The 18,060-nt window shown below is 42.3% G+C and overlaps 2 protein-coding genes across 7 annotated transcripts in view; one reads left to right on the forward strand and one right to left on the reverse strand.

The window, feature by feature from the left end:
* RIC8A (RIC8 guanine nucleotide exchange factor A) overlaps window positions 1–9,430 on the reverse strand; it is a 25,803-nt gene extending 16,373 nt beyond the window's left edge. The window contains exons 1-4 of one of the 5 annotated variants that reach the window (XM_039536903.1): window positions 9,292–9,430; window positions 8,704–8,855; window positions 7,530–7,873; window positions 5,365–5,566 (exon numbers count right to left, since the gene is read on the reverse strand). In XM_039536903.1, coding sequence (XP_039392837.1) covers window positions 5,365–5,448 — 84 coding nt within the window. In that variant the 5' untranslated portion in view covers window positions 5,449–5,566; window positions 7,530–7,873; window positions 8,704–8,855; window positions 9,292–9,430. Of the gene's footprint in view, window positions 1–5,364; window positions 5,567–6,998; window positions 7,098–7,529; window positions 7,874–8,703; window positions 9,192–9,291 lie in introns of those variants that run through there. The other 4 variants (XM_039536904.1, XM_039536907.1, XM_039536905.1 and 1 more) reach the window with 4 other exon arrangements.
* On the forward strand, window positions 9,418–17,990 carry BET1L (Bet1 golgi vesicular membrane trafficking protein like). 2 transcript variants are annotated; one of them, XM_039536920.1, is made up of 4 exons: window positions 9,418–9,802; window positions 11,459–11,550; window positions 12,333–12,389; window positions 15,075–17,990. In XM_039536920.1, the coding sequence occupies exons 1-4, from the start codon at window positions 9,784–9,786 to the stop codon at window positions 15,240–15,242; spliced, it is 336 nt and encodes a 111-aa protein (XP_039392854.1). In that variant the 5' UTR covers window positions 9,418–9,783; the 3' UTR covers window positions 15,243–17,990. The 2 variants fall into 2 exon arrangements, with proteins under 2 accessions (XP_039392854.1, XP_039392855.1); XM_039536921.1 differs by lacking the exon at window positions 9,418–9,802 and adding an exon at window positions 10,628–10,650.
* The last annotated feature ends 70 nt before the right edge of the window (window positions 17,991–18,060 follow it).

Consider the following 18,060-nt stretch of genomic DNA (forward strand, 5'->3'; position numbering starts at 1 on the left):
ACTATTTCCATTACCTCCTCCACAGCCACGTCCTATAGTTTCCTCAATCTGCTCTGAATTCCTTAATACAGCTGTTATACTAGCTTCTCTCCAGCCCCTTTGTTTTTAAAAGGTTTAAAATATAGAAGCATAAATTGCCCTGTCTCACTTCCTTTGTTAGCCTCACATTGATCCTGTCCCCACCCTTTGGTTTTCTCAGCTTTCAGATCTTCTAATTCCTGATTAGCTATTCTGGACATGATCTTGATTTTCAATATAATTTTATATGTATCCTTCATCCCACAGTCTAAACAACATATACAGCATCACAGCTGGGTTAAAGAAGAATTCCAGGCAAACAATCAGCACACTGTACAAAAGTGGGAGGAGGCTGGGTGATGTCTAAGGACTTCAAAATGGATTATTTAAATCACTGAGCCATCAGCATGTCATCTTCTCCCCTTGGATTCCAGGCAATTCAGATAAGATCAATAACGCGTATAGATCTGTCTCTTGCTCTTGGTTCTCAATGCTATGATTTAGGGAATTTCCCATTCTTCTGGAACACAAAGAGCCATCCCTGAGGCCCCACAGTCTCCTTCATCTGCCTCTTATCCTTCATTCTGAAAACATTTGTTTTATCTTGCCTCTGCTTTTCATCCCTCTGGTTTCGGTTTTCATGGCAATTTTACTGTACAATTAACCCCTTCACTGTTGAACCCTGATGCCACTTCTGTATGGCAGCTAAATGCAGCAGCATTATTTTAAGTGCTAAGCTGGCAATGGAACATCAGAATTTCATTGATGCATTTTAACCAGGTACGTTAGACAGCATTGAAGCAGCTAATTTCATTCTATAACCTTTCCATTCCTCTCCTGACCTTGATATTTTTTAGCTCAAAAGTGCCTCCTCCTCCTTACCCCGGATGATTCTGTTCCTTTCCTGAAATGGACTTTTTGTTTCCTTTTTCTTTTTTTTTTTATTTTTTTTTATTTTTTGAGTGGCAGGCACACAGAATTTGTCCATTTTATTCTCCATCAGGATCCTTTCCATCACATTCAAGTTGTGTCTTGCTCCTCCATTGCTTCAACCTTATTAATTAACCTCAGTTTTACACTCTCTTCCGCAACTGGCTCTGTGAAATTCATTGTCTCTAGATTCCTCACAATCAGGTTAACTTCATTTACACACTTAAATAGAATTACTGGCACTGTTGACTGGACCATAGAGGTGGGGAAACATCAAAGCAAGTCCTCTACGCTACTCAAAACTACGTTAAGACATTCCTTTCTTCTCAGCTCACTCTTTTATAAAGCATGCAAGGAAGCCATGTATTTATGTTTCATCTCTTTGAAGCTAGGGCACTGGGCCAGATCCCTAGGTGTTATGAAATGGGGAGATGACACAGGTGGATTTCCACCTCTGCCTCTACTCCTGGAGGCAGAAGGGGACTGTTCTGGTCTCCAGTGCAAATTGGAGCAGCTCCGGAGCTGCTCTAAGGCCAGTTCAGTCAGTCCAAGATTGCCATGCCTTCTCCCCCCCGGCACACCCACTGCACCCGGAAGGTGGTCCCAGGAACACGTGATGTGGTAGAGCTGCCTACGCTGACTTTCTGCCACCCAAGGTTTCCTCTATGCAAAGGGAACCCTCAGCTACTCTGTTAGCATAACTCTGTGTTCTCTTTGCACTCAAGGAGTGGTACAGAGGGGATGAAGCTGGAGCTGAGAATTGGGTCTTCTTCTAATTGTCTGTAAAGGACCACGTAAAGGTATGGTGCTGCACGATAATAAGGAATAATAATAATAATGTCTATAAAATTCTGATTTATTCTTGTTGCTTGTTGTCCACATATTTATATAGTTTGAAAATCAAGTCTATGAGTAAGTTATTTTAGCCTAGTACTGTGTATAACACACACCTAACTGCCTGTCTGACCAGCTGACATTTTAAAAGACTACAGTGCAGAAGCAGAGAAGTCGATATTCCTGATCCAGGTATGCTGTATGTCCATGCAGATCAGTACTCAGTTACACCCCAAATCATGCATATATGGTGCATACATTTTTTCTTCTTGATATATAGTGCTCACTAGTGCACTGTTTCACCCATTCATTCTCTCTAGTCTATCTGTCTAGGTATTATGAGGTCCTTGTTACCATAGTATCTGAGCTTATCAGTTATTTACCACGTGTTCTTTAAACACAGTTGATTAGCATATGTAAACACACCCTCTCTATAGCTTATTACAGCCTGTATTTGCTACCGTTGAGTCACTTTGTAATGGAGATCATTTTAAATTACATAACTAACAACAAGTAGACCATGTCAACTTTATAATACACTGCAGACTTTCTGGGTGCATTGTCTAGAAAATGTTCTCATCTAGTCTTTGGTACCTTTCACGTAGTCGCTCAATAATACAGGGCCAAACTAAGGGTCTTATTCAGATTTTACTGAGTCATTTTCCAGCAGAGTTCTGCTGAAATCAATAGGAGTGTTAAGTGGTAAGGAAGGAATAACAGTGAGGAAGGATCAGAGGGTTTGGCCCATTGCTCACCATAGCAGACGGATTCGAGGAATCCCTCTCAAACATCCAAAGAATGGCATTTCAAATCCAATCTTTTAAAGAACTAAACAATTTTCATACCTCGACATGATGCGTCATTCAAAGGTTTGAGCCAGAAACCAAGATGAGCCCAGTCTATGTAACTCCAAGGTCTCTCAAAGCATATTATCCTATTCAAATCAGGCAGGGGTTGCTGAAGCAGATAAAGGAAAACACTACAGCACCCAACTGTGGCTGCACCCTGCACAAGGGGTGGAGGGTGCACATAGCCTTCCCTTGTTCCCCACCACCTTTCCCATACTGGATCAGACCAGAGCTCCGGAGGCTCCTGCTTCCAACAGTGGCCAATGCCAGATACTTCAGAGGAAGGGGTAAAATGGACAATTATAAACTAGCATTTCCATGGGGGAAAGTTATGATTTATGCCCCAACAGAAGAGGGTTTAAAGACTTTTATCCTATCTAATGTAACTGCAGATATCCCTGTTACATTTGTAAATGTTCAGTCCTTGTACCCTCCTCAGCTACTTGTCTGAATTATACCTTGTGGCAGTGAGTTCCACAGGTTAATTGTGCAATGTGTGTAAAAAGCATTTCCTTTTACCAGTTTTAACGGTATTACCTTTTAATTTCACTGGATCATAGAATCATAGATTTTAAGGCCAGAAGGGACTATTATGATCATCTAGTCTGATCTGCATAAAACAGGCACAGAGACTGTGCCTTTATGACAAGAAAAGGTAAGGATGACCTCCTGACAGATCTGTCCTATATCACTCATTATTTTATATACAGGACCTCTCTCACGTCCCCTTTCCAAACTAAATAGTCCTCTCTCTCTTCATATGGAACCACTTCCATGCTCCTAATCACTTTTTTGTCGTCCTTTTCTGGACCTTTGAAATTTCTGTTATATCCTTTGGCGATGCAGTAACCAGCACAGATTATAATAGGTCCTGAATTCTCTGCCGGGATAAACTGGCACAGCTCCAATAGAACTATCCCAATTTACACCAATAGAGAATTTGATCCACTGCTTAAGGCAAGGATGTCATCAGTTTACATAACAGTATCATCATATTTTTGTTATTAATCTCCATCACATTCTTAATACTCCCTAATATATTTTTGACCAACATTGTGTTTTGCCCAGATGTTTTTATTGTGCTGCCTACAAATGGGGCTCTAGGATTTTTTCCAGAGTGATTATACTTAAGTTTAGAACCTATCAACATGTATGAATAGTTAAAATTGTTCCTTCCAATGTACATCACTTTGCACCAGTACACAGTGAATTTTTATTGCCCCCATGTTGCTCAACTGCCTTTTGGCATCTGATCCAGCACCCACTGAAGTCAGTGATAGTATTGCCATTTACTTCAATGGGCTTTGGGGATCCGGTCTGTTGTAGGGTCCTTCAGGAATTCCTGACGTTCTTTTGCAGTCTTCAGAGATTTACATAATTGTCTGTCATCTGCAAATTTGGACTCCTCCACTGTTCGCAATGTCTTCCAGATCCTTTATAAACGTATTAAACAGCCTGACATGAATTCTTCAGGCACCCTAATGTTAACTTTCTTTCATGCCCATTTGTTGAAAAGAATGTATCTGGGGCAGGAATCTCCCATCATCTTCCATGGTGAAGACCAACACAAAGACATTGCCTTAGCTTCTCTGCAATGTCTTATCCTCCTTTATTGCTCCTTTTGCTCCCTGACAGTCTCGCTGACTTGCTAACTCTTTCCCAGGCTTCCTGTGTCCGATATACTCTCAAAAATGTCTTGGTGTTTGTTCTGCTATGTTTAGCTATTTGCTCTTCAAACTTCCTCTTAACGTCTTAATTCTTATATTTCATCTGCCACCGTTTGTGTTATTTCTGCTATAAATCACTTTTATGGGGTTCTACTGTTTCTTAGTCGAGACTTTCACTGGATTAAAATTGCCCGGTTGGAACAGATGTAGCACGCACAATTTTTCCCTGGAAAATGACACTTGTTCAACAATATTTGCAGCTTTCTCTGCTCGCTTTCCACCTACTTCTGCGTGATGCAGCATGAGTCATGTAGGATCTGATGGGCCAAATTCATTCCTAAGGTGACTCCTTTGAAGTGAATTTCACCTGCACTTGCGTATTGGTTCCTGAGCTGAAAACATCATGTGAGCCTATTCGTGTAATGTTTTGAAACATTTCCAAGCTGGTAGCAGCAATCGCTCATTCCTACCAGTTTGTTCTTTTCATGTCCTATTTTTGATTCCTCTTATCATCTTATCAACTTTCAGATGAAGCATATGTGGCAAATCCCTACTGTCAATGTGCTTCCTTAATTATCTTTAATTGTGAACCATAATAATTCTACTCCATTCATAGCTTCCTCCTTAGGCCTCATATGTTACCTCCAAACCTTCCTTTACCATAAAGGGCTCCTCCTTTCTATCGCTCACTATTTAGCCCCTGCACGAACATTCAATTCCCTGCCATGCTTCCCTTGCACCCTTGATGCTAAAAATCCAGCCTGAATGCTTTATTTCCAGTACATAAGTGAAGCAGGAAGGGGAGATATTTACTAGATGCTTAGGAACAGTCACTGTCAAAACATGCAGGAACCACTGATGCTACAAACAAAAGATTTACCCGCTAAGCAGGTTAATGGCAGTTTTATTGAAGCAATGCACAGACAGATGTAGGTAGAGGAGACAGACGGGGACAGCTGGGTGGCACAGAAATCCCACAGCATGGCTTCTCCAGCCAACCTGCTCCCAGACACGTAAACAGGGAAAGCTGAGGACTGGCTCAGGCCAAGCACAAACACAGCACTCACCTCCTGGTTGTAGATCTGCAGTACCTTGAGGATAGCGTCTTGTTCCCCACTTTCCACAGTCTCTACCACATTCTTGAGCTCCATTGCCCCAGCAGCTTGGCTATGGATTGGAACGATATGGGGTGGGGTGGGCGGCCTTGCAGCGTTGCCGGATAATTACCCGGATAATTACGGATGCACGGGGACCTTGATACACAGACAACTGGGAGGGAGAGGGGAGGAACACAGAGAGAAAAGTGAAATGGCTCACTCTGTTATATCCAAAGGGCAGAGCAGATGGATGACCCCTGTAAAATCAGACACTAACTCCCTCTCTTTCTCTCGCCCTTTAATCCTCTTCCTCCTCTCTCTGCTTTCCAATGTTTAATAAATGCCCTCCCACCAACGCACTTAGGAAACCTGCCTCCCTTTCCCAGCCGGAAGATTAACACAGAACAGATAACTACAGCTCTCTGCAGCCCTCCTCCTCCACCCACTGTCCTGATTTCTGTTATCACACAGCAAAATCCCAGAAATGACCCTGTGGAGTAAAAGAGATGCACAATACACAGACAAGCACCATCCAGGCTGGGTTAAGGTGGAGCTGTCCTTTAAGGTGGCATGAAGAAGTTCCTCAATTAAAAGCACTGGGGTTTTGCTTTGTTGGTTCAACAAAGAATCTAGAATACTGAGGCTCTGTAATTGAGGAAGATGGGGGGATATACCGAACACACTATAAAAACGCCTGTCTTGATGACAGATAAAAGTCCTCTATAGGCCAAAGTCACAGTAGGCTTGTATCATCCAGGAAACCAATGTGTTACACAGCTAATTATTTAATATAATTGTATATTTATATGCAGATAATACTCATTGATTCTTCGGGGCTAGGCATGTGTTTAAGGTTGTTTGTAAAGCCTTGTGTTGATATATGGTGCTGAGAGACATAGTTAATAAATAATATAATACATTATTGAGTACAATTCCATAAGTTTATGTATGTTTATATTTCCTATAGCTAGATATCAATTCTGCACTACATATTGGTAGTGTAAAATTACACAGTAAGGCCATGATCCTGCAATGAGTCCCCTGCAAACCCCTGTCCCCCACCTCCGACTTCAGTGGGGCTTCATCCAGAGCTCATTGCAGGGTGTGCACCAATGCTATGGCATTACCACAATAAAGAAGGGTTCCTACTGACCATCCACCATGATGTGCATCCTGAAGTATGAGAGCTACTAATAGTGCCATTTAGGAAGACAGAGAGGAACACAGCTCTCAAGAAGCACCAACCACCCCCCAATCCCGCCCCCCCTCAAAAAAACAAAAAACCACAAACAAACAAACAAAAAAAACCCTAAAAGAAATTCTATACAGTTGTAGATTTAAAGCTGGAAAAGGCAGCTCATCTAATTCCACCCTCTTTGGGCCAGTGCAGGATTGTTCCCTACAGTGTATTCTCCAGCTCTTTGTCCAGGCCAGTCTGATGGAGCTTCCACCACTTCCCATGGGACTAGGGCATTTAGACCTCACTATTTGGAATTTTCATCCTGTTTTCCATCTTGCATTTTTCTGTTTAACTCATGAGGAACTCATCCCATTAGTCTTAATTCCACACCCAGCACCATTCTCTCTTTGATGCCCACACCTACCATAAATATATAGAAGCTGGTCTTTGTGCTCCTCCCTCTGGTACTGGTTCTGCAAACATTTACATGTGCTTACCTTTAGTTCTGTGAGCAGTCCCTTGAAATCAGTGGAAATACTCCTGGTAGTAGAGTTCAGCATGTGTAAGGTCTTTGCAGAATCAGGGCCTTGTCTTTGTTTAGCCAAACTACACATGTGCATGTTTTTTAACCTTTCATAATAAATCAACCTTTTCAGAAATCCTGATCACTTTGGAGGGACAGAATGGGACAAATAGTAACTATTTTACTAAAAGTAGGGACTGGGACTCCGCAATCGAGACAGAGGGCATAGAAGCAAAATGTCTGCAACAATTAACAATAACCATTATAATAATTATTAGATTAGCTTTACTTTAAATGATAAAATGTTGCTAAATCAGTTGAAACAACTCCACCTTCCAGATCAATGAAAAAGGGTATAAACAAACCTTAGGAGCTACTATATGTTAAATTTTATATATATATATATATATATATATATATATAGCACATTACCTTTACTTTAGCTTTCCTTGCTCAGGTTTCCTGCCTTATTTCCTGAACACAGCAGTTGTTCCTCCAATGCAGCGTTTAGTGAGGGCACCTGCTTTGTTTGTTTTTTTAAAAACTTGTTCTTTCAAGCTCGGACACCAGCGGCAGAGTGGAATGCGGTGTCATTTGCTCGGCTGGGCTGCTGTTCCTAGGGTAGAGGGGAAGAGATCTTTCTCTCCTCCCCCTCCCCACTATCCACGGCGAGCGGGAAAGGGAGGGTTTGTGTGTGTGTGACTCATACGGAAGTTGTGACCCGTGCTGTTAACGCTGCAGCCGAGAACCGATTCAGAAGGGGTGGGTGGCAGCAGCTCGGGTAAGGAAGAAGACACAGACAAAAGAAAAGCTGCGTTAAGGGAGGTTTGGAATCGAGGGAGGGACAGAGTTAACTTCCAGGGATCCGCCATAAGAACGTTAAACAAAGGATGCAATCTGGAAATATTTTAGGCGCTGAACACCTTTTCCTGGTAGGATTAATGACAAATAATGAAAAATCCTCTCCTTTCCCATTGTGTTTGAGAGTGAGAGATGGAAAAAAAATCCCTAACGTAAACTAATAAAGCAGGGCTAGGCAAACCTGTTCTTTCTCCTATTCGTTATTTTAAAAATATGTAATATTTAAAGCTATGAAATATAAAATAACAAACATTAGGCCTAAGTAAACCAAAGTTCTTCCATGCTGTGAACTTTAACCAGCCTAAGATGCTAATAAACAGCAAGCAAAATGTGTAACTGTCAGCTTTCTTAGCTTGCAGCTGTAGGACAGCTTAAAACAGCAAAAAGCCGCAGTAAGAGGGGGAGGAAAATCTGCGTGTGTCTGTGCTGTGAAGGCCATAGATAAATATGTGAATGAGAACAGTTCTAACAAGCTACATTATAGTGTTAAGTGTAACTGTTGCAAGGGGGAGGGAAAAAGGGGAAAAAACAAGGGGGGTATAAATGCTGGGACCCCGCCTGCATGCAGATGTGCAAGATTTGAGAATGCTTTTTCTCCCTGGCACCTTTTTTGAGCTCAAATAAACTTGGTTTGCTTCTCCACCCTGGTGTGTTAATTAGTGCGACGCACACTGGGCAACGAACCCCCACTGTTGCTCCTCCTCGGGCCCTTTGGGCCGGCAACACCAATGGTGTAAATACTTACTGCCTGGCAGAGTGGCTTCCTCCCTGCGTGGTCCCACTAATGGAGTTCTCTAAAGCCTAGATCCTACTAGCTGTTCCCCATCGCTGGGACCTTGCATCTCTTGGGAGCTCTGTGCAGGCACAGGCATCTGCTCACATGGATCAAATTGCAGCCTCAGGGATTAAATAAATAATATTTTGTCAGTGTGAGGAGACCCAGGAAGTTTAGGCCAGGATGTTAGGCTTTGTTAATTAAAATAAACTATTGAAATGTTTTCCATTCCACTCAAAGCTTATTTTTTTAAATGTAAACATTCCGATGTTACAACAAGCCCAAACAAAAGAGCATTACAGTACTATCACTCAGGTTTAAAAACTAAACCCTGGGGGGATGGTTTGCAGGACTGAGGCCTACCACCAGGCGTGACACTATCTAATCTACAAACCCTAAGGAAAGGAGAGCAGCCAATCAGGATGTTGGAATCCCTCCTGCATTGTCCTGGAGTCTCCAGGAGTTAAAGATTAATATTTAATTAAAGCCCATCATGCCCTGTGATGAAATCTCCCAGAACACCTGGCACCAAAACTGGCAACTCTACACTTGACTGACCGAAGGGGTGAGAGAGCGGGGTGGGTTACAGCCCTACAGCGACCCACACATCACACAGGTGTATTGCTGACGTAGACACACGCAGGGCGGTGTGGGGCCCCATTGCAATGGGTCTAACACAACTAGCATCCACCCTCTAGCCCATGGGTCCCCAGCCGGTGGGGCATGACCCCCTACCCTGCCGGGCATGGGCAAGCCCGGCCTCTCTGCCCGGCCAGCCGAGGGGCACCGGCGGGCTGGATCGGAGCCAAGTGTTTATGGCCGGCTGGGAACGGGACTGTCCGGACAAGGGGGAAGGGGCCCAGTTGTCCGGTCGGGGAGGCTGCTGGGCGGGACGCTCCCGGGCCGGTGTCTCCTCCCCCCCAGCAGCCGGGGCTCGGTGGCAGGGGAGGCCCCGCCTCGGGAGGCGGAGTCACTCCCCGCCCCCGCCCAACCAGAGCCCCCGGCTAGCGGCCGAAGCCGGATACGGAGGCACCAAGACAGGACGCGGCCATGGCGGACTGGGGTCGAGGTGAGACCGGGCCCGGCTTCGCGCGCTGCCTCCTCCCCCGGGGCAACCGGGAGCCCCGGGCCCAGCCCAGTCCCGAGCTCGGGGCCGCCGCCGCCATCTGTCCGGGCCCGGGCGCCCCAGCGCCCGTCTGGGGAAAGGGAACGGCGGGGCCTGGCTATTGGTGGGGGTCTGGGAGTGAGGTGGGGGGCCTGGCAGTGGGGTGGGGGACAGCGGGGCCTGGCAGTGGGTGGGGGTTTGTTTGGGGGAGGCTGGGGGGGACAATGAGGCCCATGGCACGGTGGCAGTAAGGTATGGGGTGGAGGGTGGGTTTGGGGTAGCTCTGTGGTGTGGGGAGGGGCTTGTCAGTAAGATATTGGGGTGGGAGGACAATGCAGCCCATGTTGGTAAGATGTGGGTAGTTGCTTAGGTGTGGGTCTGTGGGGCAGCAAGGGGCATGTCAGTACAAAATAGCCGTGGATGGGATTGGCTTGGTTTGCTGGTAGTTCTGAATTTAAGGAGGCGATCAATGGATACGACAGTATGTCAGGCAGTCACTTTGGTTTCTTGTTTAAGCATCTTATGCATGTGGGGTTTTCTAAATAGTAATTTCATAAAACAAATTTTAAAGTTAACATTCTAGGAAGTGGGTTACTCCTCCACCTCCCTCCGGCAACCACTGCCATGAAGGATACTCCAATGGGGCTGTCTCTTCTAGATCAGGGGGGAGTGAGCAGGTTTCAGGGGGGTCTGCCAAGCACCACTCTGCTTGCTTCCATTTGGGCAGTAGGGGTTCAGAGTATTTAATGCTAAACAGATACTGCCTGGATCCCCATAGGTTGAAGTGTAGCTGTGTAATGGACTGAGGACTGGTGAGGGGTGTTTTGAACTTGTGTGTGCATGCTCATTATGAACTACAGGCTCCCTTGCTACCCCAAGATTTCAGCAGTGGTTCCTCCATTTAAGTAATACTCCTTACTTAAGTTGGCATGAATATCTGGCTTAGACATCCTCCTATTGAAATTATTACAGAAGAACAAACTACTATTATTTATTATTGAATATGTACACACACACACTCTTAAGCCCAAGCTTTTCCAAAATATGCACCTGTGCAGCTAAAGGCAGAATTAATCATTTTTTTAGAGCAGGGACTCAGATGTAGAAAATGTCTTTGTTTGTCTGTCAAATGGTTGATGAATTTGCTATTCATTTCAGACCAGTGATACCTGGCACAGTAGTTCAGGGTTGAGAGAAACAGTTTTCTGAAATATTATTGCTCATAGTTGCATAACCTTCCATTTAGCATTTGTCTGAAAAGCAGCCTTAAAAAGAAGGCATTTTCCCAAAAGCTGTGGTATGGTGTTTTTTCCGTACTTTCTTGTAAATTACTCTTGCAATCTCCATAAGGTTTTAGTAGTACCTTTTCATCAAAGGATCTCAAAGTTTTTCACAAGCATTGATCTTTACAATACCCACATAAAGTAGATAAGCATTATTATCCCCATTTTACAACTCTGCAAATGGAGGCATAGAAAAGTTAAGTGACTTGCCCAAGGTGTCAAAGCAAGTCGGTGATAGAACTAAAAATAGAAATCAGAAATCCTGACTCCATTCCTCAATTTTAACCAGTAAAATACATTGCCACTTGTTGTATCATAACCAAGAGGACTTTTTCAGGTCAGAATCCAAATGCTGTGGACGATATGCTAGATATGGAGAATAAGCGCATGGCAGACAATCTAGCTACCAAGGTCACCAGGCTGAAATCGGTTAGTTGCTAACTTCACATCATGCATTTTCTTTACTGTTTTACATTGTGGATGTTGAGAGTACATAATAGGTTACATGGGGCTGTCTTATTTATTCAGCTTTTGAGAAGCTTTAAAGTACATCACTGTCTGTGACCGGTCAGGTAGCTAACTTTTGCTATTGGAATGTCCTGGAGAATTTTATTGAAATCCTCATTCCTTGTTTGGGATTTAACTATATTATTGGGTACAAAATTGGCATCCAGAGAAGGAATTAGGTTTGGTAAGTGAATGGGGGGTGAGGTCAAGATATGCAGAGATATATTGTTAAGGGTACCTTCTTTGGAAGGTTTCAGTAAAGCCATATTAAAAATATTCATGAAAAACGTGTGTGTGCAGTGTTCCCTAAGGATAATATTCCTGAGACTAAATCAGTTCCATTGGCTTGAAAAACCTTGATTTAAATACACTTCTTAATGCAGAGACCACAGTGTTAGCAAAATACTGGAGTCTGTTTTCCATTTTCACTTTTCCAGTATTTGCATGGTGACTTCATATACAAAAGTTTCTGTCTGTGGTTGGTTGTAGAGTGGAATTTCTGAGTCTGGAGATTTCAGGAATTTCTACTGTAACTGTTGGTGTGTACATTGGACTGAACAAACACATTGTGTGTATGTGTGGAAGGTGGTAGGAGTGATGGCCATTCTTGTTTGTGTGCTTGGAATTTCACCAGCTTCTGGTATGTTAAGAGTTGATTGTTTCACTTGGAGATGCTGACACTTGCTCTCTTCTGTCTTGAGTAGCTGGCACTGGATATTGACAAAGATGCTGAGGATCAAAACCGCTATCTGGATGGCACGGTAAGAAACTGATAGAAGTCCATAAGGGGTGAAAATTTATGTGCTGAATCTCAAGAGTTGTCTTAATTTTTTGAGTTTCATAGCAGCCCAATAAATGGCACCAAATTAACTTCTAGTATTTGGGTTTGGCAATGTCTCAAATGCTGGGTGATAAATGTGAAGCTATTTTATATGGACTTTTTGGTACATAGTCCAACAGATACCTACCAGCTGCTAATATCATTGTGTCTGATCAGACTAACACAGCTAGTAACAGAAACCATTGGAATAGGACAATGTATTTTAGAAATACAGATGGTGATTATCTACTTATTGGGATTAAAACCTCTGCCTCAAGCTAATATTCAGATATAGGCCTTTCTTGGTCATTTGTTTGTAACTTTGGAAGTGTTTATAAATATGTCAGGATTACTTCCCGTAATCTCTGAAACCCATAGAATTAATCAGGGCTTTGTATTCACTACTCTTTTTGGAAGTGCTGAGGCTGGGACTCTGTGCAAATGGGTATCTGTTCATGTTATCAAGTATCTTACCCTTCCACTTACCACCTTCACTTCTACAGGTATTATGAAAAACAAATGTAATTTATAAAACAAAAATAAAATCTGGTTATCTATTCTAAACTCTGGCTGCTGATGGAAGATCCAGGAACTTCAGGAAAGGCTGACATCACTGTGCAGTGTGTGGGCTAGCAGATGCCCTAATTTATCATTCTTGGGGGAAAAAGACTTTGCTTTCTAACCTCCATATTTTTAATGTCCAATTGATTTCCTCTTTATTTAACAAGCTTAACTTCACCCCCCATTGCAGTCTTAAATTGTTATACAAATTGTATGGTAGCAACAGAGAGAGAAGATCTGTAACAGAGCTTACCCACTGAGGCTTTTGGAAAAATTCTGAAAGGAAAGGAATCCAATGCAGATGTTTGAGGATGGGACTGAGGTGGTCCTGCTGTTACTTGTTGAGCGAAAGCAGGCAGTGGCTTTTCTGCACATGTTGAAGTCTGGAGAAGCTGCGACATGGAGGCCATAGAGAAGGTAACTGCAGGATTGAAAGCAAGATGGGATGAAGATATATATGAAGTCTTCAACAGGGATGGGATCCATACAGTCACATACAAAGTCAGAATTGGGAAGGAGAGGAGAATGGAGGTTGATGGTGAAGGTTAGCAGCAAGATTATGGGCAAAAAGCCTTCATATAACTCTTAAATCAACAAGGTATTTTCAGGAGATGAATTTGTGCTTTTACCTAAGAGAAGCATTTCAAATAAATGTCTTGGAGGAAACTTGAGCAGAAGCCACAAATTGCGTGTAATTAAGGAAGATTGGAGGGAAGGATGCAGCATTAAAGTTATTGGATAACATGTTCATTTGAGTGTGGCTGAAAAACTGTAGCAAAGGATAAAAATGGGAGCGATAAAATCATAATGGAGAGGAAGAAAGTATATGGCCAATAACTGAGCCCTGCTAAGTTCTATATAGGAGGGTTCTTGATGCTGCAGAAAAACCACTACTAGAGATGAATAGCAATTGTGTAAACAAGGGGACTGGAGATGCCTACGCATCTATGGAAGTAGCGTAACAGGAAAGAATGGTCCAAAGTCTGCATTGAAGTCAAAGGTGAAGAGGAAAAAAGAAGTAGGTATCATGAGAAAGGAGACTATCATTGAACTAATCAAGGGAAAGTACATTCTGTGCTACATCCAGAGTCGCACTTTAGACTGCCGGACTTCAAGAATATGGTTCTCTGAGAAGTGACTGAGAAAATAGCCTTTTTTCCAAGCACTTTGAGAAAGGAAAGGTTGCAGGTTAGGAGAAGCTTTAATTAGAAGAGTGAACAGCAGTAGACTTTAGAGATTTGGGTAAGGAAAAGGAACTGCTGATGATGGTAATTATGTGAGAAAGCAGAAACAAAATCTAGGAGAGGAAAAGGGGAGCTTGAGAGGAGAGAATTTGCATTACAGTAGGGTCTGATGACACAGCACCGAGCAATATGATGTTCTAGTCTGCAAATAACATTATAATCTAATGGAAAGAAACTGCACCTTTTTCTAAACCTTTGGGCTTGTCTATGCATGGTGTTATCCCCGATTAACTGCATATATGGGAAGTCTTGTTCCAGAGTAAGAATTTCCACACCTGGAATCAGGAATAACTCCATGTATAGACAAGCCCTTAAAGATAGATAAGTAGCATTCTGTATTACTAGCTATACTGTATGAGGTGTGTTGTATGACATAATTGAGGACCCTGTCATAATGCATACATAGAGTAGGACAAAACTAAGGTTGCTCTGAGAACCCTTAATTCTGCATTTTCTGGTTTGTGTGCAATTAAGATACCTAAAGTTGCATTGACTTAGGTTGTTGTTATATTTGGGGTGGGGGTGGAGGGGCATTGCATTTAATAGAACTTTACTTGCCCTTCAAATATCTAACCGCATTGAATGAACTGAAGGTAATAGTCTGTCCCTGGAACCTGAGTGTGAGAGTAGCAGACAGTGATTTCTTAAAGACGGATTGCTGCTTGTATTTTGCTTTTCCTTTTTTTGATTCTAGACTTAGCAGTTAGTCAGTTCCCCGGGCAGCTGGTGACTGAAATGGTTCTGCTTAAAAAAGTAGCACTCTCTAGGGAAAGCCCCATTTGTTTTATAATTTCTCCATTTCACTTTTCTGTCTCCCTCAGGACTCAGATTTCATGAGTGTGACAGGCCTGCTGACGGGGAGTGTGAAGCGTTTCTCCACCATGACACGCTCGGGAAGGGATAATCGCAAACTGCTTTGTTACGTTTCTGCTGGACTGGTGGTTGTCTTTTTCATCCTCTATTATCTGATCTCAAAAGCACGGACTTGAGTGGGGTCCTCATGTTGGAATTTTTATGGAAAGAAAAACTGTGGCCATGATAAACAGAGACTTGCTCAAAGATATCCTCAATCTACCCTGTCAAGGATTGTTGGGATATTCCTGGAGGACCAGATAACCTCTCTGGACTCCAGGTTACTGTCACTTTTCTAATCAGTCTTGGACATATTCATCAGATATTTTCATAAAATGAATATAGTTCATTTTGATCTTTTTAAATGTATGTATACTGCAACTTGATCTCCTTGTTGACACTTAGCCTTCATTTATTGCTTTATTGTCCATGACCTTTAGCCTTCATCTATTACCTGGCTCATAACCATGTCATGTCCACCTTAGTGACGTGCTGTGTTGTTAATGTGACAGTGTCTGACTCAGCCCATAGTAGCAATGTGCCTGTGCACCATTCAAAAATGAGCAGAGCTGGGAGGGGCTGCATGGTTTAGTCTGAATATGGGACTGGGAGGCAGGAGCTGTTGCGTTCTAATCCAGCTCTGTCATTGGCTAGCTCTGTGGTCTTGGGAAGTCAGTTAATCTCATTTTATGTTTTGAAATACATTAATACCAGCAGTATCTCAGGCTAGAATTGTTGTACAACACTCTGAAGAACTAAATTGTGTGTGGTAGGTACTGAGTTGAGTAGTTACTACTTGTTACAAAAATCCATCAGCCATTCATGGTATCGGAGCAGGATTTTACCACCATGATAGCTTGGTTCTACTGACTTGCTTGTCTCATAGCGGAGGATGGGGAAAGGCAGTGAAAAGATGGCTGGTGGCAGTAGCACGAATATCATGGGTCTTGTAACAAGTAAACACGTGCTCAGTTGGAACTGTAGAAGTCATGAGACAGTTGAAAAACTGAAGAGGAGGAAAAACATTACTTTACAAAAGGCTGGAAACTATTGTTTAAATAATCTAGAAGGGGAAGTTGTTTGAACAATTGGTACTAGCATTCCCATAATACAGCACTTTGGTATTGTTGGGAAGACATTTCCACTCCATAGGTAAAGATGGAGTTTAGATCTGTCGTCTTAAGTGGTCTGATCAGAGGGATGATTTAAAATAGGTCACCTTAGAATTCCCAATTCTTTGTCCCCTCCACAGTACATCACTTGGTAGGTACGCCGCATGTCACTGGGTAACTGTGTGGGATACATACCTGAGCAAGTATTGTCTATTGTTTGTGAAGCCATCACTCCAGAACTTGCAGCACTTTGAGATACAGTATGTACCCTGCTCTGTGATTGTTCTACATAATTCTGTGCATTAGAATGCTGTGTGGATGAAGGACGTTTATGATCTTTCAGCACTACATCTTTATTCTGTACTGTATGCTGGTTAAGAATGCTCATCCCAAATCACTCTCCCTTTCATTGACCTTGTCACTTCCCCTCTCATTCCAACCCATGTATGTTCTCCCATCTGAATTATTTATATCTGCCTCCAGTTATAATAAACCATTCTAAAAATACTGCTATTGTTTTAAAAAAAATACCCCAAACGCTACACATTATTTTAAAAGGTTTTTATGGTACAAAACAACTCTACCATAATTGTTTTGTAGTGTATATTATTTGTTCCAAGGGCTGATCTGGATTTTTCTGTAAGAAAGCCAATCATCAAGCAAGGAAATCTTATTCCTCTTGATGTAGCCACCTGTCTAGGACCAAAGAACATATCCTCTATACCGTTATTCTCCCTAAACAAACTCATATTCCCTAATCCCTGTGTATATTGTCTGATCCTGACAAATGACACTGTGTATGACAGTGAAAAATTCCTCTTACAAGCCACAGAACATTGATCCTTCTGCAGATTTAGATCCAGTTTTCTTAATCTGCTTCTTACCTTGAATACTGATCTTCTAATGTACTAGTTGATGTACTGTAACTTGTGTCCTTATCCTGTTCCAAAGGTAGAATGTGCAATAGGGATGGAGGGAGAAGGATGCAGTGATGATCCATTCTGGCTCTTGGTTCAGTTGACTCAGTCCTGTTTGATTCTTGTCTTTAGTAAGACTTAGCTGTTCTGAGCTCATTTTACATGCTTAAAAAATTTGGGTGGCTCACTTGACTATTCCATCTGCTTCCCTCAAGCAAATCTTTCATGACCAAAAAACTCCAAAGCACTCTAATTCTTGCCAGAATGAAGTGTGAATAAAGTTGTACTGTCTTAAGATGCTGCACCAGTAATTATATATGTATGTTCTTATCATGGTCCAAAGCTGTATTATACTAGTCAGTTTCCAAACATGTACATGATTAACTTTTTATAGGACTTATTGCCTTGGAACCTGCATTGATGAACAGTCATCAATAATACAGTACTCACTACAAGGGACAGTGGAGATTACATCCAAGCACTAAGATGCAATAGACCAGAAGGTGTGACAAGATAGCACCCTATGGGATCTGCATGTATCCATAGAGAAGAAGAGAAATTGGCCCCTACTGACTTCTGGGATGAAGAGGAAAAATGACCACTAAAGTACAAGTCACCCATCTTGCTCAGGAGTCAATAATAGAGCTGGTCAGGAACTTTTAAACAATTTTTGTTGTTGGAAATTCTGATTTGTCAAAACCAAAACTTCCCCTGGGTTTCAATGGATTGTTTGACACTTTTGTTCCAATTTTTTTTCCTTTTTGGAATGAAGTATTTGATTTTTGATTCACAATGACTTCTTGTTTTGAAATGTTAGTTTAAAAATATTTTTAAAATAAAGGTCAGCATTGTCCTCTGGAGTCCAACAGTTCGCTTCCCCATCACAACCTTCACACTAACCTGTTTTGAAAGGCTAAGTAAAACTC

The sequence above is a fragment of the Mauremys reevesii genome, linkage group 4 (assembly GCF_016161935.1).
Source record: "Mauremys reevesii isolate NIE-2019 linkage group 4, ASM1616193v1, whole genome shotgun sequence".
Classification (NCBI taxonomy): domain Eukaryota; kingdom Metazoa; phylum Chordata; order Testudines; family Geoemydidae; genus Mauremys; species Mauremys reevesii.